Source organism: Delphinus delphis, chromosome 10 (genome assembly GCF_949987515.2).
Source record: "Delphinus delphis chromosome 10, mDelDel1.2, whole genome shotgun sequence".
Taxonomy (NCBI): domain Eukaryota; kingdom Metazoa; phylum Chordata; class Mammalia; order Artiodactyla; family Delphinidae; genus Delphinus; species Delphinus delphis.
Genome location: NC_082692.2, coordinates 14,279,236 through 14,306,696, shown reverse-complemented (window position 1 = coordinate 14,306,696; position 27,461 = coordinate 14,279,236). Strand labels below are relative to the sequence as shown.

General features: G+C 41.2%; 1 protein-coding gene across 16 annotated transcripts in view; it reads right to left on the bottom strand.

Annotated features, from left to right (window-relative positions):
- The window catches only part of RNF144B (ring finger protein 144B), a 610,854-nt gene that overhangs the window by 481,378 nt on the left and 102,015 nt on the right, over nucleotides 1–27,461 (bottom strand). For 4 of the 16 annotated variants that reach the window (XR_009520985.1, XR_009520984.1, XR_009520983.2 and 1 more), the window contains exon 9: nucleotides 26,277–26,503. The exons of 3 other annotated variants lie outside the window; for them this stretch is intronic. Coding sequence is in view for 6 of the 13 variants with exons in the window: in XM_060023570.1 (XP_059879553.1) it covers nucleotides 26,277–26,503 (227 nt within the window). In the remaining 7 variants the exon portion in view is untranslated. Of the gene's footprint in view, nucleotides 1–4,418; nucleotides 4,517–21,376; nucleotides 21,460–26,276; nucleotides 26,504–27,461 lie in introns of those variants that run through there. 9 more of the 16 variants (XM_069541083.1, XM_069541082.1, XM_069541084.1 and 6 more) reach the window with 9 other exon arrangements.

Sequence of the window (27,461 nt, the reverse complement as noted above, 5' to 3'; positions counted from 1 at the left end):
ATAATGATCAAAGCAGCTGATTAATGGAAAGACATCAAACTTGGCAACTGTCTTCAAAGCTATGACATGTCCCTACAAAGCCTTGTCTTATTCAGCAGTTTTGTCGGTGATTTGGGCCAATAAGAAATTACATTCGGTAAACTGGTACAACCACTGTGGAAAACAGTATGGAGGTTCCTCAACATAATAAAAAGAGAGTTGTTATATGATCCAGCAATCCCACTCCTGGGCACACACCCAGACAAAACTATAATTTGAAAAGATACATGCACCCGCTATGTTCATAGCAGCACTATTTACAATAGCCAAGACATGGAAACAACCTAAATGTCCATCAACAGATGAATGGATAAGGAAGACAGAGATATATACATATATATATATATATATATATATATATATATATATATAGTGGATATTATATATATAATGGAATATTACTCAGCCATTAAAAAGAATGAAATAATGCCATTTGCAGCAACATGGATGGACCTAGAGATTATCATAGTAAGCAAAGTAAGTCAGAAACAGAAAGACAAATGCCATATGATATCACTTACATGTGGAATCTAAAACATGACACAAATGAATATATCTATGAAACAAAAACAGACTTACAGATATAGAGAACAGACTTGTGGTTGTCAAGGGGGAGGAGGGGTGGAGGAGGGAAGGACTGGGAGTTTGTGATTAGCAGATGCAAACTCTTATATGTAGGATGGATAAAAAACAAGGTCCTACTGCATAGCACAGGGAACTATATTCAATATCCTGTGATAAACCATAATGCAAAAAGAATATGAAAAATAATATATATATAACTGAATCATTTTGTTGTACAGCAGAAATTAAATACAATGTTATAAATCAACTATACCTCAATAAAATTTTTTTGAAAGAGAAATTACATTCGTATCTAATTTGCAGATGATAAATCTTGGAAGGATAGCTAATACATCAGATGATGCAGCTAAGATTCAAGAAGATCATGACAGAACAAAACAATGGGGTGAACCTAACTTAATAAAAATAACCATAAAATCCTGCTTTCAGATTAAAAGTTTCATCTGCAAAAGTACAGTATGGAGATATATGGTGAAAGAACACTATATGTGAAAAGATTTGAGGATTTTAGTTTCTGACAAAATCTACATGAGATAAAAGTGCTGAAGCTAAATTTTTTAAGTACGCCATGTTTAACACACCTTATTCTACTTGCACTATTAGCTATCTGGAGTGAAAATTGTATTCAGTTTTGGCTGACGTAATTCAGTCAGAGCTTCTGATTCTTTTAGCAAGAATCAACTAAAAAAAAAAAAAAAAAAGGGTTTCCCTGGTGGCGCAGTGGTTGAAAGTCCGCCTGCTGATGCAGGGGACACGGGTTCATGTCCCGGTCCAGGAAGATCCCACGTGCCGCGGAGCAGTTGGGCCCGTGAGCCATGGCCACTGAGCCTGCGCGCCCGGAGCCTGTGCTCTGCAACAGGAGAGGCCACAACAGTGAGAGGCCCACATACCGCAAAAAAAAAAGAAAAAGAAAACAAAGCAGCATGGACAATACATGCACAGATGAACATGACTGTGTTCCAATAAAACTTTATTCACAAAAACAGGTCACAGGCTGGACTGGCTCTGTCCTGTAGTTTGCTAATCCCCAGACTAGAGAGCTGCTCCTCAAGACTCCTAGAACTCTAGAATTCTTTGGCTCTGAGGTTTGAACCCAGCGACCTATTTACCCACAACCATACACAATATCCACAGGAACCCCAGATTTTTAGGAAGGCTACAAAGAAGAAAAAAGAACAGCAACGTTTATGGTGAATAATGAACAGAGATGAACCAATTTACAAGTTTTTGATCAAAGACATAATTTAAACTCCTCCCAACACAGTACGGCCTTCTAGATAGATTCAGAGAATCCTGCACTAAAAAGAACAGGCCTTTTAACAGCCACAGGTAAGAGGTGAGCAGGTGATTAGCGAAGTCTGTATCCTCAGCCTTGGCCTGTTCCACCACGGTCAATTACACAACTGGTTATAAGTGTGTGTTTGCATCTGTTCAAGCTTTCAAATGTGCTGATCTCATATTAATTAAACAACTTCTTAAAAGCAGGTTAAAAACAAATTAGACCCTGCCGTCGTGTGCCTGTCCCAGCCATCCCGCAGTGGCCCTTCATCTATAAGGGATCATCTACACAGGTAAGAAGCAGTGTTTCTTTGTAATTAGGGAGGGGTTCATTATCCTCCATCAATTAATGCTGCCACCACTTAGTGAAAACGGTTGTTGCTACACAGCACAGATTAGTGACTAATTAATAAGGGTTGATTAGCTAAGCTCCCTCACAAGGTAGAACAGATAACAGCCACCTTCCACATGGACCACTGATTGATTGATGGAAGCAGTCAATGACATCAACAGTCTAAAATGCCATCAACTGTCTAAAATGAAAGACAGGCATGATGAGGACTCTCATCTTTCTAAATGCCTTAAGAGACAGTAGTTCATAGCTAACCAGTACCTCTTCCAAATGTAACACTTTCAAACGACTTAAGGTGCCAAGGATCTCTGGCTTGCAATCAGTTAAAAAGGGAGGCATCTAGAACCATGATACATAAATATGGGAGGTAAAAAAATTGACTATGAATATATAGGATACACAGTATACTACAGAACAAGAATACTTACCTATTTCAATATCCCTACTGACATTTTTCAATGTTATTTTTATTAGGAGTATGGAAGAGTGGGTAAAAACATTGGACTGAGATTTGGGGGGTTTGATCAGTTACAGACCAAGCAAAATGTTCATGTTCTATTACAGCAGTTATTGTGGCATGTCATAATTATCTGTTTATATATACATCACTCAGGCACACAAACAAGGCTTTGCTACTGAGAGTCAATAAACTGATAACTTGCACACAAGGCACTTTCCTATATGAATAACAACATAAATTACCATGATTAATCTTTCATTTTTGAAACTATGATGCTGAAAAGCAGATGGTTTGCAGCAGGTCTGTCATCCATTCTCTCCCTTTATCAGGGGCACTCCCAGAAAATAAAAAGAGAAATATATATTCTCTGACAACCACTATATATCAGCATTGTGCTGGGCAGAGCTTACATAGTAAAGGTAGCATTAAAAAAAAAAAAATCCAGACTTTCATGTGTATCGTTGCAAAGGGCAACTGAACTTCGAGTACTCTAAATACTGAGATTTAAAATTCTCTATTCCGTCAGTCACTCAGGGTTCAATGTGGATTTTTTTCTCTATTAGTTGTCATTATTACCTTTTAATTCTTCTTTTCTTTCTTCATCTTTAATACCTTAGTCACATGTACTTTTTCTTTGCTTATATATTTGGGGTTTTTTGATTTATAATATCCAGTGTTAACAAGGGTGTGAGGTTACAGGTATACTAATATGTTGCTGGAGGAGATGTGTAGTAGAGAACAGTTTGAAAATTGTTGAGCCAGCATTTCTACTCTTAGGAATTTAGCCTTCAAAAGCACTCCCATACTATGCAAAGTTTATGAGTAAAAAGGTGTCAACAGCACAAATTTCCTTCAATACAAACATGGCTACAAACCATGGTTTATTCACACAATGGAAAACTATACAACCCTTTAACACAATGATATATAATTAGATGTGCTCATATAAAAAGATTCCCAAGAGATAGGGCTAAGTGAAAAAGCAAATTGCATAAGAGTGTTATTCCACTGTAATACAAATAAGGACAGCAATCATAGCAACAACAACATAAAATATTATTATAGGGCTTCCCTGGTGGCGCAGTGGTTGAGAGTCCGCCTGCCGATGCAGGGGACGCGGGTTCGTGCCCCGGTCTGGGAGGATCCCACATGCCGCGGAGCGGCTGGGCCCGTGAGCCATGGCCGCTGAGCCTGCGCGTCCGGAGCCTGTGCTCCGCAACGGGAGAGGCCACAACAGTGAGAGGCCCGCGTACCACAAAAAAAAAAAAAAAAGTAGCAGAACTTATGTCATTTTGCAATTCAGAAGTAATCCTGCAGCCCTTGCGAAGCACAGGGAATCTACCAAAACAGTAACAACTGGACTTTGGCTGCAGCTTTTGTGAAAGTATAATAATAATACGGAGGAGGAGGAGAAAAAGAGAAGAGCGGGGAAAGGGACAAGGAAGGAAAGGAGGAGGGCGTGGAGGAGGGGGGACGAGTAAAAGGAGGAGGAAGAGCAGAGGAGAGCAGAAGGGGGAGGGAGGGAAGGAGGAGGCTCTAAAAGTCAAGGACCCCTTCAGGCAAAAACAGCGCTGCTAGACATGCTTTCTCCCTGCATACAGAGACCAAACAAATGCTTTAAGGTTGCAAAATATCATTTTTTTAAAAAACAGAAAAATTGATGGTACCCACCAACTTGATATAACTCTTCTCCAGTGCTGGGAAATACTAGCTGGAATACTTCGGTAACCCAGAGTATTACAGCAAAATTCCTTCGGTCCATTGCTGAGGGCAAGCCAAGTTAAGGACATCTGTCAACACACCTGCAATCAAGAAATTCTTTCTTTTCCTTCTAGGAAAAGAGATAAAGAGAAGCCAAGAAGTCAAGGGCAGGGCTTCCCTCGTGGCGCAGTGGTTAAGAATCCGCCTGCCAATGCAGGGGACACGGGTTCAAGCCCTGGTCCGGGAAGATCCCACATGCCACGGAGCAACTAAGCCCGTACACCACAACTACTGAGCCTGTGCTCTAGAGCCCGCGAGCCACAACTACTGAGCCCATGTGCCACAGCTACTGAAGCCCGCGCACCTAGAGCCTGTGCTCCACAACGAGAAGCTACCGCAATGAGAAGCCCACACACCACAACACAGAGTAGCCCCCACTCGCCGCAGCTAAAGAAAGCCCACACACAGCAACTAAGACCCAACAGAGCCATAAATAAATAAAAATTAAAAAAAAAAAAGTCAAGGGCAGAGAGCAGAAGAAAAGCTAGCTGGCAGTTTGTAGGACAGATCCCAGAAGGTCTTCCTACCCATTTTCAAATTTAAGTGCCCTTGTTAACAGAGTAAAACATTAGCATAAAAGTCCACTAAAGAAAGCATTCAGTAGAGCCCTACAGAAGCTGGGACAAAGAAGTGGTGCTCATCACTAAGCTTTTAGGTCCTATGAAGGCAACTGATTTGACTGAGAAGTTTCAGTACATGCTGTATTCTCAGGGGAATTTTATTAAGATTTTTTAATGGTCAAAGCAAATGCTTTGTAACATCTAATGTTTTGCAGGCTGAAATTACAGAAATATGACCTTTGGCAACAGTTCCCAAATTTTTAAAGTGTGAGAACTTCCTAAACATCAAAATACAGTTTTGCAGATCTCCCATGAGTAAGAGTTTTGCTCTGAATGTCCATTTATTTAAAAATATTTGACACACTTTAAGAGAAGGATGCGAAATGCATAGATGGTACTCAATAAATATTACTGAATGAATGAAAACTAGCAGCACACAGATACAATATTTCACCTACAGACAGTGCTTGTGGGGATTGGCTCCTGATCTCCAGATTAGACTATTTTCCTTGGAGTGAAAAGTGATGGTCTCCTTTGCCCATCTGTCTCTGTGTTAGAGCAAAACTTAAGCTATTAATCAAAAAGTGTCTTGACCTCGCCTGGGCTCCACCCAATTACAAACGGAAACTGTGGAGCTTTCCACACGGCATGTATCCTAGTAGGCTCCTCAACTTACACAAACTGTCAAACTTTCTCCCTGCTTAGCTGTTAAGCACATTTTCTGCACTCAGCCAGCAACATGACTTACCTGTTCTTCAGCAATTACTGAAAGGATAACGCTGAAGTCACTGCCACTTAATTTTATCAAAACCTAGTTAAGAGATTTAATTTATAAAAGAATGTCAGGCAGTCTATTTTCCTCTAGATGTAAGATTTATGCTCAGATCATTGATCTCACTTATATGTAAAATCTGAAATAGTCAAACTCTTAAAAGCATAGCGTAGAATGGTAGTTGCCAGGAGTTGGGGCAGGGCAGGGAAGGGGATGGGGAGATGTTGGTCAAAGGGCACAGAGTTTCAGTTATGCAAGATGAGTAAGTTCTGGAGAGCTAACATACAGCATGGTGACTAAAGTTAACAATACCATATTGTATACTTGAAATTTGCTAAGGCAGTAGATTTTAAGTATTCTTAACACACATACCCACTTAAAAAAAAAAAGAAAGAAAGAAAAAGAGAAAAAGATGATGAAGAAAATGGTAACTATGTAAGGTGATGGATGTGTTGTTAATTAGCTTGATTGTGGTGATCATTTCACAATGTACACATATAGCAAAACATCAAGTTGTTCACCTTAAATATATACAATTCCTATTTGTCAATTATACCTCAATAAAGCTGTTTTATAAAAAAATTTATGCTCACATCAAACTATTCCGTCAAAATGCAATTTACCTAGTCTGGACACAGTTACTTGGTTCCCCTCCCTCATAGAACTGCTTTCACCAAACTCATTTTACATTTACCCCATTGGCTCACATTATGGAAAGTAAAAAGTTACATGTTAACTTGGAGAACATTGTTCACTGAAGAACACAGGGTTCTCTCTATAAGGGCCAAGGCAGCAGTTTATCTCAGTACCAGGAAAAGTTTTACTTCTCCTAAGCAATTGCTAATTGCTAATTACCAATAAATTTCTGAGTGATGGTATTTTCAAGAAATCGCAGAGCCAATTTTTGTGAATTGAGTTATCTCCAAGAATCTCAAAGAACTAATAGTATATATTTTGTGTACTCACCTGTCCCTAGTTTTTACTGTATTTTTTCTAATCTTCCTAATTAGCTTGAATTTCCCAATGGTGTTAGGTGCTAGAAGTGACAGAACTGGTGACTAGATCCACAGCCGAGAACAAGTCTCTAAGCAGAGCACATTCTAAGTTCAGAAGCTCACTAGGTCTTGCAGCCAGCCACTTCCATGAAGAGCTTCCTGAAAGGCACCAGCTTAGCGGAAGAAGCACTGACACCCCCACCTCAACATTCAAAACTGCTCCTACAGTTTGCTCCTGCGCCACCATCCTGCTCCAGCTTCCAGGGGCTTCCTCCCTACACAGCCTCCCTGCACAGCAACAGCCCTTCCCTCGCACCTGACTGGGCCTCTGGGGCGAGGAGGTGCTGCACGAAAGGAAATCCGACGCACAGAGGAGTTAACCGCCTGGTCCAAGATCACAGAACTAAGCTGTGAGACTTGAATTGGTGTCCTTCATGCATCACATCTTCCCCATCACTTAAGAAGCCATTGACATACGTGCATATTTAGCTGTCTCCTACCTGCCATGTGGCTGACAGGGTCTCGATGCTCTGGCCTGGTGTCAGGCCTGAGCTTCTGAGGTGGGAGAGCTGAGCTCAGGACACTGGACCACCAGAGACCTCCCAGCCCCACATAATATCAATGGGAAAGAGCTCTCCCAGAGATCTCCATCTCAACGCAAATATCCAGCTCCACCCTACGGCCAGCAAACTCCAGTGCTGGACACCCCATGCCAATCAACTAGCAAGACAGGAACACAACCCCACCCACTAGCAGAGAGGCTGTCTAAAATCATACTAAGTTCACAGGCACCCCAAAACACACCACCAAATGTGGTCCTGCCCACAGAAAGACAAGATCCAACCCTACCCACCAGAACACAGGCAACAGTCCCCCCCACCAGGAAGCCTACACAAGCCATTGAACCAACCTAAACCACTGGGGGGAGACACCAAAACAACGGGAACTACGAACCTGAAGCCTGCAAAAAGGAGACCCCCAAACACAGTAAGTTAAGCAAAATGAGAAGACAGAGAAATATGCAGCAGATGAAGGAGCAAGGTACAAACCCACCAGACCAAACAAATGACGAGGAAATAGGCAGTCTACCTGAAAAAGAATTCAGAGTAATGACAGTAAAGATGATCAAAAATCTTGGAAATAAAATGGAGAAAATACAAGACATGTTTAACAAGGACCTAGAAGAACTAAAGAGCAAACAAACAATGATGAACAACAAAATAAATGAAATTAAACATTCTCTAGGAGGAACCAGTAGCAGACTAACTGAGGCAGAAGAATGGATAAGTGACCTGGAAGATAAAATAGTGAAATAACTACCACAGAGCAGAATAAAGAAAAAAGAATGAAAAGAATTGAGGACAGTCTCAGAGACCTCTGGGGCAACATCAAACGCACCAACTTTCAAATTATCGGGGTCCCAGAAGAAGAGAGAAAAAGGAAGGGTCTGAGAAAATATTTGAAGAGATTATAGTCGAAAACTTCCCTAACGTGGGAAAGCAAATAATCAAGTCCAGGAAGCGCGTAGAGTCCCATACAGGATAAATCCAAGGAGAAACACGCCAAGATACATACTAATCAAACTATTAAAAATTAAATACAAAGAAAAAATATTAAAAGCAGTAAGGGAAAAGCAACAAATAACATACAAGGGAATCCCCATAAGGTTAACAGCTGATCTTTCAGCAGAAACTCTGCAAGCCTGAAGGGAATGGCAGGACATATTTAAAGTGATGAAAGGGAAAAAACTACAACCAAGATTACACTACCCAGCAAGGATCTCATTCAGATTTGACGGAGAAATTAAAACCTTTACAGACAAGCAAAAGCTGAGAGAATTCAGCACCACCAAACCAGCTTTACAACAAATGCTAAAGGAACTTCTCTAGGCAGGAAACACAAGAGAATGAAAAGACCTACAAAAACAAAACAATTAAGAAAATGGTAATAGGAACATACATATTGATATTTACCTTAAATGTAAATGGATTAAATGCTCCCACCAAAAGACATAGACTGGCTGAATGGATACAAAACAAGACCTGTATATATGCTGTCTACAAGAGACCCACTTCAGACCTACAGACACATACAGACTGAAAGTGAGGGGATGGAAAAAGATGTTCCATGCAAATGGAAACCAAAAGAAAGCTGAAGTAGCAGTTCTCATATCAGACAAAATAGACTTTAAAATAAAGACTATTACAAGACACAAAGAAGGACACTACATAACAATCAAGGGATCAATCCAAGAAGAAAATATAACAATTGTAAATAGTTATGCACCCAACATAGGAGCACCTCAATACACAGGCAATTCTAACAGCCATAAAAGGGGAAATTGATAGTAACACAATAGTAGGGGACTTTAACACCCCACCTTCACCAATGGACAGATCATCCAAAATGAAAATAAATTAGGAAACACAAGCTTTAAATGACACGTTAAACAAGAAGGACTTAATTGATATTTATAGGATATTCCATCAAAAACAACAGAATACACTTCTTCTCAAGTGCTCATGGAACATTCTCCAGGATAGATCATATCTTGGGTCACAAATCAAGCCTTGGTAAATTAAGAAAATTGAATCGTATCAAGTATCCTTTCCGACAATAACACTATGAGACTAGATATCAATTACAGGGAAAAAAAACTTTAAAATATACAAACACATGGAGGTTAAACAGTATGCTACTAAATACTCAAGAGATTACTGAAGAAATCAAAGAGGAAATCAAAAAATACCTAGAAACAAATGACAATGAAAACACGACGACTCAAAACCTATGGAATGCAGCCAAAGCAGTTCTAAGAGGGAAGTTTATAGGAATACAATCCTACCTCAAAAAACAAGAAAAAGCTGAAATAAACAACCTAACCTTACACCTAAAGCAATTGGAGAAAGAAGAACAAAAACACCCCAACGTTAGTAGAAGGAAAGAAATCATAAAGATCAGATCAGAAATAAATGAAAAACAAATGAAGGAAACAATAGCAAAGATCAATAAAACTAAAAGCTGATTCTTTGAGAAGATAAACAAAATTGATAACCATTAGCCAGACTCATCAAGAAAAACAGGGAGAAGACTCAAAACAACAGAATTAGAAATGAAAAAGAAGTAACAGCTGACACTGCTGAAGTACAAAGGATCATGAGAGATTACTACAATCAACTGTATGTCAATAAGATGGACAACGTGGAAGAAATGGACAAATTTTTAGAAAAGCACAACCTTCTGAGACGGAACCAGGAAGAAATAGAAAATATGAACAGACCAATCAGAAGCACTAAAATTAAAACTGTGATTAAAAATCTTCCAACAAACAAAAGTCCAGGACCAGATGGCTTCACAGATGAATTCTATCAAACATTTAGAGAAGAACTAACACCCACCCTTCTCAAACTCTTCCAAAACATAGCAGAAGGAGGAACACTCCCAAACTCATTCTACGAGGCCACCTTCACCCTGATACCAAAACCAGACAAAGATGTCACAAAAAAAGAACTACAGGCCAACATCACTGATGAACACATATGCAAAAATTCTCAACAAAATACTAACAAACAGAATCCAGCAGCACATTAAAAGGATCATACACCATGATCAAGTGGGGTTTAGCCCAGGAATGCAAGGATTCTTCAATATACACAAATCAATCAATGTGATACATCATATTAACAAACTGAAGGATAAAAACCATATGATAATCTCAATAGATGTAGAAAAAGCTTTTGACAAAGTTGAAGACTCATTTATGATAAAAACTCTCCAGAAAGTAGGCACAGGGGGAACCAACCTCAACATAATAAAGGCCATATATGACAAACCCACAGCCAACATCATTCTCAGCGGTGAAAAACTGAAAACATTTCCTCTAATATCAGGAACAAGACAAGGTTGCCCACTCTCACCACTCTTATTCAACATAGTTTTGGAAGTTTTAGCCACAGCAATCAGAGACAGAAAAGAAATAAAAGGAATCCAAATCGGAAAAGAAGAAGTAAAACTGTCACTGTTTGCAGATGACATGATACTCTACATAGAGAATCCTAAAGATGCTACCAGAAAACTACTAGAGCTAATCGATGAATTTGGTAAAGTAGCAGGATACAAAATTAATGCACAGAAATCTCTTGCATTCCTATACACTAATAATGAAAAATCTGAAAGAGAAATTAAGGAAACACTCCCATGTACCACTGCAACAAAAAGAATAAAATATCTAGGAATAAACCTACCTAAGGAGAGAAAAGACCTGTATGCAGAAAACTATAAGACACTGATGAAAGAAATTAAAGACGATTCAAATAGATGGAGAGATATACCATGTTCTTGGATTGGAAGAATCAACATTGTGAAAATGACTATACTACCCAAAGCTATCTACAGATTCAATGCAATCCCTATCAAACTACCAATGGCATTTTTCACAAAACTAGAACAAAAAATTTCACAATTTGTATGGAACACAAAATATCCCAAATAACCAAAGCAATCTTGAGAAAGAAAAATGGAGCTGGAGGAATCAGGCTTCCTGAATTCAGACTATACTACAAAGATACAGTAATCAAGACACAAATACAGAAATATAGATCAATGGAACAGGATACAAAGCCCAGAGATAAACCCATGTACATATGGTCACCTTATCTTTGATAAAGGAGGCAAGAATATAAAATGTAGAAAAGACAGCCTCTTCAATAAGTTGTGCTGGGAAAACTGGACAGTTACATGTAAAAGAATGAAATTAGAACATGTCCTAACACTATATACAAAAATAAACTCAAATGGATTAAAGACCTAAATGTTAGGCCAGACACTATAAAACTCCTAGAGGAAAACAGAACACTCTCTGACATGAATCACAGCAAGATCCTTTTTGACCCACCTCCTTGAGAAATGGAAATAAAAACAAAAATAAACAAATGGGACCTAATGAAACTTAAAAGCTTTGCACAGCAAAGGAAACCATAAACAAGATGAAAAGACAATCCTCAGAATGGGAGAAAATATTTGCAGACGAAGCAACTGACAAAGGATTAATCACCAAAATATACAAGCAGCTCATGAAGCTCAATATCAAAAAAACAAACAACCCAATCCAAAAATGGGCAGAAGACCTAAATAGACATTTCTCCAAAGAAGATATACAGATTGCCAACAAACATATGAAAGCATGCTCAACATCACTAACCATTAGAGAAATGCAAATCGAAACTACAGTGAGGTATGACCTCACACCAGTCAGAATGGCCATCATCAAAAAATCTACAAAGAATAAATGCTGGAGAGGGTGTGGAGAAAAGGGAACCCTCTTGCACTTTTGGTGGGAATGTAAATTGATACAGCCACTATGGAGAACAGTATGAAGGTTCCTTAAAAAACTAAAAACAGAACTACCATACTACCCAGCAATCCTACTACTGGGCATATACCCTGAGAAAACCATAATTCAAAAAGAGTCATGTAGGGCTTCCCTGTGGCACAGTGGTTGAGAGTCCACCTGCCGATGCAGGAGACGCGGGTTTGTGCCCCAGTCCAGGAAGATTCCACATGCCGTGGAGCGGCTGGTCCCGTGAGCCATGGCCACTGAGCCCGCGCGTCCGGAGCCTGTGCTCCGCAATGGGAGAGGCCACAACAGTGAGAGGCCTGCGTAGCGCAAAAAAAAAAAAAAAAAAAAGAGTCATGTACCACAATGTCCACTGCAGCTCTATTTACAATAGCCAGGACATGGAAGCCACCTAAGTGTCCATCGACAGATGAATGGATAAAGAAGATGTGGCACATTTATACAATGGAATACTACTCAGCCATAAAAAGAAACGAAAATGAACTATTTGTAGTGAGGTGGATGAACCCAGAGTCTGTCATACAGAGTGAAGTAAGTCAGAAAGAGAAAAACAAATACTGTATGGTAACACATATACATGGAATCTAAAAAAAAAAAAAAAAAAGGTTCTAATGAACCTAGGGGCAGGACAGGAATAAAGATGTAGACATAGAGAGTGGATTTGAGGACATGGGAAGGGGGAAGGATAAGCTGGGATGAGGTGAGAGAGTAGCATTAACATATATACACTACCAAATGTAAAATAGCTAGTGGGAAGCAGCTGCATAGCACAGGGAGATCAGCTTGGTGCTTTGTGACCACCTAGAGGGGTGGGATGGAGATGCAAGGGAGGGGAAATGGGGATATATGTATACATATAGCTGATTCACTTTGTTATACAGCAGAAACTAACACAACATTGTAAAGCAATTATACTCCAATAAAGATGTAAGAAAGGGCTTCCCTGGTGGCGCAGTGGTTGAGAGTCTGCCTGCCGTTGCAGGGGACATGGGTTCGTGCCCCGGTACGGGAAGATACCACATGCCGCGGAGCGGCTGGGCCCGTGAGCCATGGCCGCTGAGCCTGCGCGTCCGGAGCCTGTGCTCCGCAACGGGAGAGGCCACAACAGTGAGAGGCCCGCATACCGCAAAAAACAAAAAAAAAAAAAAAAAAAAGATGTAAGAAAAAAAAAACTGGTCCATATAATAGGAAGACTGCAAGGGAGCTGGAGATCACCTTTTGAGAGAATTCAATATTTGGTTTAAAAAAAAAAAAAAACTACTTCCTCCATTTAAAAAAAAAAAAAAAGGAACGGGTATGTTCCACCCACTCCCAAGCCAAAGGAAGGGCCTGTGCTACTAGGAAAAAAGTCCTTAAATAGAGGATTCCCAGCCTAGCATGAGTGCCAGGAAGGAGAGGAAGGTGAGTGAGAATGAAGAGTCTATACTGGTGGGAGAAGGTTGAGGTTGGGGGATCGAGATTGGGGCTGGATGATAAGGAGGGGAGCTTGAACAGAATGTGAAGTTTAAAAAATGAACAGGCGTGGGGCTTCCCTGGTGGCACAGTGGTTGAGAGTCCACCTGCCAATGCAGGGGACATGGGTTCGTGCCCCGGTCCGGGAAGAACCCACATGCCGCGGAGCGGCTGGGCCCGTGGGCCATGGCCGCTGAGCCTGCGTGTCCGGAGCCTGTGCTCCACAACGGGAGAAGCCACAACAGTGAGAGGCCCGCGTACCGCAAAAAAAAAAAAAAAAAAGAACAGGCGTGGGACTTCCCTGGTGGCGCAGTGGTTAAAAATCTGCCTGCCAATGCAGGGCACACAGGTTCAATCTGTGGTCCGGGAAGATCCCACATGCTGCGGAACAACTGAGCCCGTGCACCACAACTACCGAAGCCCACGCGCCTACAGCCCGTGCTCCACAACAAGAAAAGCCACCGCAATGAGAACCCGCGCACCGCAACAAAGTGTAGCCCCCGCTCGCCGCAACTAGAGGAAGCCGGTGCACAGCAATGAAGACCCAATGCAGCCAAAAATAAATAAATAAATAAATATTTTTAAAAATGAACAGGAGTGAGTCACCTAAATGTGATTGTTTTAATAGCCAAATAGCTGTGATTCAAATACTTTAAATGGCTCTCGCTGGTGATAGAATTGGGGCGATTTTTATTTTCTCCTTTGTGTTCGCCTAAAGCACCTAAATTTTTACAACAAACTTGTGATACATTATAGTCAGATGAAAAAAAGTTCATTTTGAAAAAAGTAAACTATTTAACATTAATATCTTGAGATGACATCACAAAACCATTCAATCCCATGAGTCAGCCAGAAATTCAGCAGCTACTAACACAAGCTTTGTGATTCTCACAGTAATTAAGTGAACTTGTACTACCAGATAATAAAACATGATGACACTACAATAACGTAATGTGGTACACACGTTAAGAATAGACAGTGGAACCAAATACTCTAAAAATGGAATCTCATACATATCTATTTAAAAAGAATTTAGTATATGGTAAAGGTGGCATTACTAATCATAGGATAAGAGAAAGTATTATTTAAGAAATGGTGCTAAAAATAGCAAGTTAACTATTTTAGGAGGAAGATAAATCACTACCTCACAATGTACAACAATACATATTTTGGATGGATTAAAATGCTAAGTGTAAAAACTATACTCAGGAAACCTAGCAGAAATACATGTGAATTTATGATAAGACCTAGAATGACTTTCTAAGCAAAATGCTAAAGGAAGAAAATAAACCAAAGAGAGAGACCAATTTTCTTATGAACGTGGTATATCTCTCCAGTTATTTAGATCCTAATTTTCACTCCCTCTCACAGGTATCTATGGATGTTGGGATTCTCGATGCTTTTATTTTCTTTCTCATATTTTAGTTATGTTCCAAGGTTTCTATAGTGATCATATAATTCTTTCATAATAAAAATTATTTTAAAAATAAATGTTTAATGAAAAGACTAATTTAAAAGATCTTATAGAGCTTCCCTGGTGGCGCAGTGGTTGGAAGTCCGCCTGCCGATGCAGGGGGCACGGGTTCGTGCCCCGTTCCAGGAGGATCCCACGTGCCGCGGAGCGGCTGCACCCATGGGCCGTGGCCGCTGGGCCTGTGCGTCTGGAGCTTGTGCTCCACAGCGGGAGAGGCCACGGCAGTGAGAGGCCCGCGTACCACCAAAAAAAAAAAAAATCTTATAAATACTATAAACCCTGTTAAGTATCAAATGCTTGATGAGAGTTGAATACCAAGAGGAAATTTGTGCATGAACATTGACATGGCTCTACAGAAAGATTTCAGAAGAAAACATGCTAGTCCAGAGAAAAGGGAATGAAGGAGAGCTTAGAGAATAATTAATTTTCTCTAATAATGCTCTGAATTCAGTTTTGATATCATCTATCACAAATCCTTGCCTTCTCCTAGTAAGCAGGGAATGGAGGTTATTCTGTGCACCAGAAAAAATCAAAGCAGCCTCTTGCAGTTTAGCCAAAAAGTCCAGGGTACGGGAGGCGTTAATCAAGCAGCTGCAGTCTTTGTTATCTGTGTACCTTTTTTTGTTTTGTTTTGTTGCGGTATGCGGGCCTCTCACTGCTGTGGCCTCTCCCGTTGCGGAGCACAGGCTCCGGATGCGCAGGCTAAGCGGCCATGGCTCATGGGCCCAGCCGCTCCGCAGCATGTGGGATCTTCCCAGACCAGGGCACGAATCCGTGCCCCCTGCATCGGCAGGCAGACTCTCAACCACTGCACCACCAGGGAAGCCCTGTGTACCTTTTTGATGCGCACTGAGGGATGGCAAGGACAGTGTGACCTTGACAGCCATGACAGGCAGGCGCTAAAAGCAAGCAGCAGTGTACTGCTGCTCCACAGCTCTGTGATGCATGAGAAATCTTTGTTAACCTCTTGGAATATCACCCTTTGGAGACATCACTGCTTTTTTTTTTTTTTTTTTTTTTTTAAATACGTTCACTACCCAAATGTTGCCTGCAGACACAGCACAAACTTAATGGCTCTACAGCAATTTGCCTTTGAAGAGAGTTCTGGCTCCACAAGATGCCACAGACATATCAAGGGGAAAAGAGACACCTTACAGAAAGGGAAATGTGTGCTTCCCACTTCCGCATGTCCCGACACATAGAGTTTCAGATCCTGAAGCACAGAAGGGGGCTGGGATCGAGTCACAGCCTCTTGGCTCCAGAGAGTCCTGTCATTTATATCTGTGTATTCCGAGCTAACATCCCTATCCAGACATATGTGGGAGAGGTGAGAGCAACATCACTGGCCTCAAGGTAACAAGGCCAATTGGAATTTTGAAGACGCAGAATTCTTTTGTCCTTCAAAGAAACATCCACGTTAAAAGTTAGCCTCAAAAAAAAAAAAAAAAAAGTTAGCCTCACCTCTCAACAAATGGTTTCACCATCCTTTGTCTTGTGTCTTCCAAAACGGAAAAAAAATTTTGCACCTCACACTGCTAGGAAATCAACATCCCCTCCTACCTCACTCCCACGCCTCACAACTCTAATCTACCAGAATATTCACAAAGCTCACTAGACCAAATGGCAATCAGAGTATCAGCTTCACTAATGGCTGATATTTAATCTTTAAAAACACAAAATAAAGGCAGATCTCTAAGGCCAAGACTGGACTTCCTTTCTGAAATGCAATCTTCTCCTTGAAATGCAAGATCACCCTCACACATCCTGTCAGGTACTGGTGAAGAAGCCGGGCCCAACAGTGAATCTGATGAAACAGGTCCTGTTCAGTCTGCTTACCTCATGGGGAAAGGCAGTGCTAATCCCTTCTGCCCTTCTTGCAGAATTATAAGACAAGCAGAAAAAGAGTAAAGTCAGATTCTCACTTTGGAGGCATATTAACTACCCACTGTGTTGTACATGACCCTAGATTTACACTCCCCAATTAGTTATTTATCTTCCTTTCAGGAGGGTGAGCAAAAGGTGGGTCAGAGAAACAAGAAATGTTTACTCCAAAACTGCCTAGGACTAAGGTGGAACTACAAATGAATGGATTGGAGGCCTGGCAGAATAGAGTATCCTGAGACTTAAATCTTAAAGACCCAGTTTACTACAAAGCTCAAAGAATACATTTTCAGCAAATGTTAAGAGTGAACATCAAGGTGGGGTGATCCTAGCGGAGGGAGAATTCTCAGGTCTCCTCAGTTTCTGATAGCAGATGGGCTCAGGCTGGTGACAATGGTATTCTACTTGTCCAGCGAGAGATCCTGCCAGTTTGCATGAAGACCGATCACTATGAAATTCTGAACAACTGTTTTATGTGGCTGCAAAAACTAACATTAGTTAGCCACATGAGCTGGCTCTACCATCCAGTTCTAAGTGTACTTAGTTACAACCCCATTGGCACCATCTTGCTTTCTTATCCGAGACATTATAGTAATAGATGGGCAGTCACATGACAATTGTGACATGACCAGGCCATATGCTTGCCCAAACAGGTATCTAAGAAAAACTGAGCACAGCAGACCTAGCCCCTTTTATATTATCTCCATTTTACAGATGAAGAATTTAAGACAGAGGGTGGTTTCGTAACTGTCCAAAATCACAGCTAGCGTGTTGTAGGGCCAAAAAATTGAACCCGAGTCATCTAGCTCCAGAGTTCATACTCAACCAGTGCACTGTGCTGTGTTGCAAAACTACCTATATATGTTTCTAAGGAAATATGCCCTACTAAGATCAAAAGAAAGAGTGAGCTTTGCTCTGGTTAGAAAAAGAAAATTAGCCTCCACTCAGATTGTCACCCAGAGCCACAGACTTAGAATTAATAAGAGGCTGAGCCATCATCTTGTCCAATCCCCAGTCCAGAGCATAAATCCTTTCTATAAACCTCCTGACAGATCTCATTTCTCCTAGTATGCCACAAATATCACAACCATAAGAGGTAGTATTTATTAAACATACACTCTGTGCAAGACTCTCCTAAACGCTTCATGTAAGGTATCACATGTAGTCCCTATCAGATAAGAAGCACAGAATTGCCATTTTCAGATAAAAAATTTAAGTGTGAAAGGATCTCACACTTTGTAACTAGCAAACTCAAGATTGCCTATTGGAAAGGGGTCTAGGAGTCAAGATCAGGGTGCAAGCCCTTGCCAGGGAGGGGAAGCAGTACACTGTGCAGGGCACAGCTGTCGTCTGAGCCCCCTGGTATGGCACATGTGCTCAGTAGGGCTGTCGCTGTGGTTGTTCTCTGTGCCATCACTTTATTCTTTCTGCTAGCTGCCTGTTTTGCCCCCTCTCTTTATTTAATCTGTTTTATCTTTTACACATCAGCAATCATTTAATGAGACTGACATAGGCACTGAGGATAAACCAGTGAACAAAACAGGAATCCTTTCTCTCTTGGAGCTTGTATACTGTTGGGGGCAGGAGAAGTGTGTGTGTGTGTGTGTGTGTGAAATATATAGTCAGAGATATCTAAATATATCTATTATCTATATATATTTACTATAGATATCTATCTATAGACATACCTATCTATAGACATCTTCTATAAAAGATATCTATATCTACCTTTCTGATATATATCTGATATATCCATCAAATAGATGGATAGATGCAGAGAGAAAGAGAGAAAGCTTTGGTGATAAGTGTTATGATAAGAAAGTAAAGCAGAGTAAGAGAGACTGAGAGTGAGAGTATAGGGAGGAAGATGGAATTTTATATTAGATGGGTGACCTATAAGCAGAGACTTTATTTCATGTACTTTTGGGTCCTCATATCAGAGAGGGGATGGGGTCAATAGTATATCCAAAGTAATGTCTACATATCTTCATTCATTCATTCATCTTGGAGTATCTTAGACAAAGATTTCATTATGCTAGACTCTGTGGAAGACACAAAGATGAAGAATAACAACTAGCTGTCTTCAGTTGGTTCCCTGGGTTATATACTCTGAGACCGAGATTTGTGTGCAGAAAGGAGTTTATGGGGAATGCTCCAGGGACAGCACTGTAAGCATTCAGTGTTGGGAAGCAGCATTGGGCAGAAGGACATATTGACTAGTCTTATAGGGAGCTCTGGAGCTGGGATGGCCCTACAGCAGCCAGGCCGACAGGCGTTTGAACTTTTGCATCAACCAGTCACTGGATGCAGGCTGTCCCTAAGGACAAAGTGAACTCTGGCTAGGCTGCTCCCCTCTGCAGAGGGCAACTGAAAGTGAGGGACTTCAATCCCACAGCAACCAACACTCCCAACAAGTGCAGAGATGAGCGAATTAACACCACGGTCCTGGAGGGAAGTCTCCACGACGCACCACAGCACTACCTGTGCCAATTGTTTTCTCAGTAGGCAGCATGATGAGATCGTTAAGAACATGTTGGGTCAGAGCGCCTGCATAAATCCTGTCTCCACCATTTGCCAGTAGTATGACTGTGCCTGCGTTCCCTTGTCTGTAAAATTAAGGTAATAATGATTTCTACTTCCTAGGGTGGCTCAGAAGATTAGATGAGTTGGTATATGTAAAATGCTTAGAAAAGCACCTGGCATACCATGGTAAGCATCAAATAAATGTTAGTTAGGATACCAATTTTCTCTTTCTGCTCTCAGAACATCTCCTGTACATATTACTATTTCCATTTTAACAAACAAGCTTAGAAAACTCATTCAACCTTTCTTTCCCTGCTTTGCTTTGCAGCCCATGTGGTTTAGATGGGGCTGGCCCCACCCCTCAAGCTCTGGAAATGGGCACATGACTTCAGCCCGGCCAATCAGAGCAGTGCAGAGCCTGCTGCAGATTTTGAAACAAGCATCCACCTGAACTGAGACAAGAATTTCCTCCCCTAAGTGCTTTTGCTGGACTTTCATGAAAGCATGCTCTTTCTCCTGAAAATCCTAGCTCTAAGGATAATATAAAGATTCTGAATTTCTAGGAATCCTCTTTTCTAAATTTTGGAGAGAGCCAGCCTAAAAATGAAGCCAACCCAAAGCGAACAAAGCCAATATATGAGAGACAGTTTCTTAATGACTGTGTTTGAGTTCCTGAATCCTGGAATGCCTGAAACCAAAATTTGGGGTTTTGTAAAAACATGAATTAAGAAATTCCTTTTTTCAGTTGGGTTTTTCCACTGGAAATACTTGGTTAGGTCAGCACAGCTGAGCCAGCTAGAACTCAACTCTAAATTCTGTGGAAGTGAGCATAACCCTGGAGAGTCACCTGAGATCCCAACATAAAGAGAATGAGGCGTCAGTAAGCAATCAACAACCACAGCCCAGGAGAGCCCCGTCAAAAGGAACGATAATCCTTGATACGGATGTGATGAGAATGGCACTTCCCCTCTCTGCTGTCACAGGAAGAGGAACCTAAGGAAACATGATGACTAAATGTAATGTAAACGTGGTAGCCTAGATGAGATCCAGGAACAGAAAAAGGACATTATGCAGAAATTAACAAACTATGAATAAAATATGGAGTTTAGCTAACTTTTAAAAAGGAGGGCACAGGGGTGGGGGAGGGAATAACCTCTGCATTTACTACCAGTTAGCCTTTGCTCTGACAGCTGCGTGGCCTAGGAAGATGAGGGCAAAGCAGAACGGCCTCAGCTCTAGCAACGGGAGCTGCTTCCATCTTCCTGGATTATACCTCTTCATCACAAGGCCTGTCCCACTCATTTAGTACAGCACGCTCTGTGCGAGGTGCTGGGGCTCAAAGATGTGCAAGCTATGGGCCCACTCTCAAGGGATTTCCAGTCTGGGTAGCACCGGACAGAAAGAGTGGGTCTCTTGGCTCCAACAGTGGCTCTTAGACCCACCGCCTCCCCAGCAGATCCATCCTTGGGGCTTGGCTTGGATCTTTCCGTCCTTGGCGTGGAGGACCCCTTTACTTCAGACAGCTGGGTCATTAGAGGAGACAGGAGGAAGGAAGAAAAAGGAGTTGGTTCAGTTGGCTGGCTCTGAGAAATGACCAGAGGCTCTTAAACCTATCCAGATCCACAATCCCTTTTCTGAAATCTTTGAGGCAGATATGCTTCAGAATTGAGAATTTTTCAGAATTTAGAAAGCAAATATAATGAATTACTAAGACCTCCAGTAGAATCTGGGGCCTTAGCCCATAATCAAATGTATTAATATTTTATCAAATATTATCAAAACAAAACACAAATATTCACTCTAAGTGGGATAAATATAATGATCATAAATAATCTCATATGAATTCCAGACAGGTTTTGCCACCAATGAATTTTGGTGCCAAACTTACTTTAAAACTCTTGGTTTTCAGAGCTTTGTGAACCACACTTTAAGGACCCACTGCTTTACTTGACGGTGCTTTCTCATTCCACACTGAGGAGAAAAAAATCAATAAACACTCAAACTCATTTTTTATTTTCATGAAGACTATCTCCCAAATGACCCCAATGTGTATTTGATGACTCACAGCTGCCTGCCTGTCTGACACATAGAGAGACAGAAAGACAGCAGGATACTTGTGAAAAGCTTGCTTGCCATGGGATTTTGAATGGGATGTCACCCTGAAAAGCCCAAGCTAGGCTCTTTACTGGTATAGGAATCAAAACATCAATGCTAACGGGGATTAGGGAGGGGGGTTAGACTTTGATTTTAAAGAAAATTCCTGAATTGAAGTTTCTTTCCCAAACCACTGTATCATGTTGCTATGTGAAAAAAAAAAAAAAAAAAAACTTTGCAAATGATCTTCAAAAGTCATTAAACGTGCAAAATACTGTTTTCCTTTTAACGTACATAACTGTCAGCCAACATGTAAACTAGCAGACATAGATTCAATTCCTTTGGGAATCAGGAGGTTGTACAAACTCTCGTGAGTTGATTTTCTTAATTTCTCTACTTATAGGCCACTTGCTAACTTCAAGATATCTCTTTTTCACACCCACACATATTTTTTTTCAATTCTCTTCTTCCATCTTTATTTTCTAGATCTTATGCGTTAAGTCCAGAAAAAAAATCTCTCCTCTTCTTACTCTGCTTCAATTCTGAGGGGAAAAATGGCCAACTTTGAACAAACACAAGAAGGCTACCCATTTTTAGACCAACTTAGACACAAGAATCAGTGCCACCAACATCTCAATACAAAGATATTTTTCTTCTTCATGTTCCTCTAACACTACGTTTACTGAAACATCTTGATAACTAAAAATGTATTTCTACTGAATCTGGCATCTCCTTCATAGTTTTGACTATTCTAGCTGTATTCTTTTCACTTGCTTCAGCTACAAATTGCATTATTTAACCTACCTCATGGGTTTAATAGCTTTTGGAGGGTTGATCTGAAAACCTATTCGTGATTTATAATTTTTGTAATAAAGGGACATATGCATTTTTGCCTCAATAAATATCTACAAGCCAATCCATTTATTGTTCAAGGACTAAATGAATTTCTGTAATCGCTTAAACATGGAACATGTATTTAACAAGAGAGACCCTTAATGAACATATCTTGGCCAACACATAGATTATCAAGTTGAACTGTGTGATTATTTACTTTGCAAAAAGATTCTTTGCTTTTCAAAAGAACTAACCAGTTTCCTTTACTTAGTCCCATGTTTGACCCACACACATTTTCATGCACACAGCTGTTGCTAAAAGCAAATGTAAAAATGAAATAGAAATGAAGGGTAAGTATCATGACACTTATTTTAGGCCTGTAGACTCTGCCTCCTTAGATTGACTCCCAGTTCCTAAAAGAAAGGCTCAAAGCATGTACCTTTCCATGTGGATGTTAGATTGAACATTAGCAGGCATGGCTACATGCCCTCACCATAGCTCAACAATAAGTAGCCAGGTGAAACCTAGGGCTAGGGATGTTTAGTCATGCCCTATGCATAGGGTCACCAAGAGCAAGAATTAAAATGTCTAAAGAGCAAACTACAGTTGACCCTCCCTGAACATGCAAGGTTAGAGGCACCGACCCTCCACACAGCAGAAAACGTGAGTCTAACTTATATTTGGCCCTCTGTATACTAAGTTCCTCTGTATCCATGGTTCCACATCCACAGATTAAACCAACCTCGGGCCCTGCAGTATTATAGTATTTACGATAGAAAAACCCTGAGTAAAAGTGGACCTGCGCAGTTCAAACCAGTGTTCAAGGGTCAACCATATTTATTTCTTTTTTTCTTCAGTATCTTTTCTGAAGCTCACCCTTAAAGGCAAGAGTTGTGTCTCAGAAAGCTCTGCCTCAGGGGAAACCATTCTAAAATTAAGGCCCATGCCTGTTCTATTGTTCAGCCAGGGTCTCTGACTCTACTCCTAATTCCAGTTTTAAGGAGAAGACAACTTTTAAAGAAAACAATTCTCTCAAACCTCTGAAAATCAATACAATGACTCACATACCCAATTTAAGAAAAACTCGACTCTGTCACCTTAAAGACTCACTTTGCTGCAGCCTGTGTCCTTTTATGACTGAGCCATTCCTCTGCCCTTCCTACCATGAAGCACTAGATGGCACCAGAAAACTGCTGCATCAGAGTAACTGCACAAGCATCCTTGGCTTTCCATGTCTCCTTTCTCATCAAGGGGTCTCAGCATTTCACATATGGTGCCTCAAATTTGCCCTTGTAGGTATCATTTTCATCAGAGAGGAGCTAAAGAAACAAAAATAAATTGATATTCTAACAGAAGAAGCACCTACCATTATCATCGTCAACACTGATTCAATTGCTAGGGGCCAGCAATGTGGCTTCAAGGCAACTTCATGATTTTCCCAGCAACTCAGAGTTCTCATTTTTCTCATATACTAATTAGATCCAGAATCTCGTCTACCTCCCTGAGAGGAATGTGTGAGAACAAAATGCCATAATGGATTTGAAAGGCTTTTGTGAACTGTGACGGGTTATTAATTGCCATTAGCACACATTTCCCCCTGAGATCAGAGCTTGTCTTGAGGCAACACAGGCTGTGAAGGGAAAAGCAGTTTCTCTGCAGAAGGCATGAGGTGCTTCTGCCTGGGTATGCAGTGTTTCCATTGAGCTTGGCCAACATACTCAACAGCATACAGTGAGGGAAGAGAAGTGTTATTCAGTATCTAGACACCAGGGATTTGTTCTCTCCACTCTCTGGTTAAAGTATCACCCCGACTCAATTCCAGTATCAGGCAGAAGCCTCGACACACTCATTCCCTGTCCTCTCAGCAAACTCCACGTGAAGCTGAGTTCTAAGCAAAATGGTGAAGTAAGTGAAAAGAAGTCTCTAAAGTTTTCCTCTTCATCCATAGACTGATTTAACTTATCCTTCACAGTTAATCCTGTACCATCACTTTTACCCAGGCTGTCCCTGTCAGGTTGGGAAATGAACAGAAAAAGGTATATATAGATTAACATGTTACCCCTAGAAACATCTATATTTTAAATGAGAATAGTAACCAAAAAGACAGTGTTTTATCCAAAGGAATAAATCTCTAATGGTTGAGTATGAGGCACTGTGGAGAGATTTTGTTATCTCTTTGCACCAAAAAAGTCATCTCTCATAGCTTTTAACAGAAGACCCAGCCAGCTTTTTCTCCTTCTGCTCCCCCACCCCAACTTTTTCTCTCTGGTCTATGCAACTGACCACACTCTGAAATGCACCTACTGTGCTTTCCTGTCCTCTATGCCCCTCAGCAACCACACTTTTAAGTTTACAGGATCTTTCTTTCTGACCCTAAACTCAATGATGACGTTCTCCTCCCTCCCTATACATACATGCTTAACAAAAATCAAGCTAGCCACCATGTAAGTACCAGAATTATAGCTCTTTACACTAATTTATAATTGACAAAGTGTTCCCATCCAACAGGTAACGGGAGGAAAATGAGATGCAGTAAATTACCTGAGGTCACAGGACTAACTGGCAGCAGGATTCAGACCCAAATACAGACCCCTGGCTCCCAGCAACCCAAGGACTGTTCTGAAAACTATGGAAGAAGAACTTAAAGACCAGAATGACACTGCCATGGAAATGCCCTAAGGCCCCACACCTACACCTCCAGGCCCACAGACTTCCCATGGGGACCAAAGGCAAATCATACCTACAGCCAGCACTGGTACCCTCACTTTCATGGGGCTGGGGGAAGGAGATGGAGGACAGAAGTACTGTACTATCTCAGGCCCCGAGATAGCCCCTGATTTAAGGGGACCTTAAATACTTCAGACAAATCCCACCCTGAGCAGAACAGGACCCAGAGTACCGTTTCCATATCCAGATTCAACCTTGAAAAACCATGAGATAGGGGAAGAAAGAAGAGCCCAAGAAAGCAAAAAATTGGGGCAGTAAAACCATGTTCTTGCTTCCAGATTTCTTAATCCTCCCTGAGGACAGCTCACGTAAAAGAGCATTCTAGGCTGTTGTGAAAGAAGGGGAACCATCACGTAATTTTTGGGTTTTCACTGAAATCCCCTACTATGATTTAACCATACACCCACCAACATCCTTTCCTCCCATTAGACCATCCCTACTAGGGCTTCTTCTTTGACCCACAACAGAGCTGCCTTGCCGGTCCTGGGCCAGCGCCTCCTGACACCACACGGTAAAGCCTTTATAAGAGCTGGCACTCCTTCCCCGCTGGGGAGAGCCCAAGACCTGGGAAGAGATTCTCTGCCCTAAACCAGGAAGGAAGCACCTTTCAGCCCTGAGTGCTTCACCATGGAGGAGAAGGTGGTAAAGGGGAATAGGAGAACTGGAAAGAGTTACTGAGAAGGGCCACCCATTTCTGAGAGTGCAGTCCTGTCAGTGGCCCCTCTTAAAACTCTTTTCCACATCCATGTGAAATGCTTTCATCCGAGAGCTGGGCAAGTGGCCCCAGCTCTCTAGGGCACCCCAGTGCCCACACTACCCTCCCCAGTTATACTGCATACCTAGAGATAACTTCCACACAAGGCATCCAAAGGCAGAAAAAGAAGCAGGCCCGACGCTTACTCAATTAAGATCATATCCAGAAGCCTTGTCAGCACAAAGGTGAGCTTGTGGTCGCCGCTGCCCTGGGGCAACCGTGCTTTAGTGGTTTCTTTCTGCATGGCCTACCGCTGCCTTGGCAGAGTCTTGCTTCCAAAGGCCCCGTATAGACACCGGATAGACATATATGTACCCGTGTACACCGGTATACATATATTTATATACATTTCTGTGTATATATGCACATATATACTTACAGCGTCAGCTCTCGGTATCCTCTGGGGACTGGCTCCAGGACACACACGAATACGAACTCGTGGACGCACAAGTTCCTTACATAAAATGACCGTGGACGCACAAGTCCCTTACATAAAATGACCGTACGGTCTCCTGGTTCCACCCCCGCGGGTTCCGCCCCCGCGGGTTCCGCCTGCCACTGATCCGAAATTGACGCGTAATCCTTCAAGTGTGCGGCTAAATGGGACTACAAAGGAAAAGAAAAATAACAATACACTATACTTCTGTAAAACTTCCTACCTTTATCAAAAACTTTTACACCTATTACGGTATTGTTTCATTCCTAACTCATGAGGTAGATTGGACAGATGTTATTAGGAGCCGTATTTCACAGATAAGGAGATTAAACTTCAAATACAGTATGTTGGTTTGAGTCACAACTAGAATCCAGGTTGAATGACATCCATGTCGTCCTGCACCAAACAGATATTTCTTAGTAACTGTACAATTAAATATGGTGCAGTTTGAGATATAAAATTCCATGTTTTATTGATATAAACCCATTTTAAGAATTATTGTTGCTGATAATACCCCCTGCAGATCACTTTTTATCTCTATAATTAAAATTGGAGTAGAAGTGAGCAAAAATTATTTGGATACTACCTATCCTAAAAGAGCCATTTGATCTATTACTCTCAACCCTACCTGCATATTAGGAATCAACTAAGGTTCTTTTTAAAAATATCAGTGCCTGGATTTCACAACCCTGAGCATTTGAAGTAGACTATCTGGCGATGGACAGAGCAAAGCAATTTTTTAAAGCTCCTTGTTGGATGTTAATATGCAACCACAAACTTAGTTGGCACAGGAGTATACAATGTCAACCAATGCCAGATCATTTTGTACATTTTGTGCATGTACGTGTCCCAGGTCTATAATCCAAATGTCCCCAAGTTTACCGGCTATTCAGGGGTCACCCTTTTCATCAATACTCAAATAAAATGACTAGAGCTACCATCTAACATATGCTGAGAAATCCAATCATCTCCCTGATATTTTTAAGGAGTCTAGGAACCATGTTCTCTTGGTTCATATCACTCCAACTTCCTGCTATTGCTGGTTTCTCAGTCCTACTTACCATCTTGCTTTCTGCAAATGCTGACCTTTTTCCTCATTCTATCCCCTCACCTTTGGCCACCACCTTC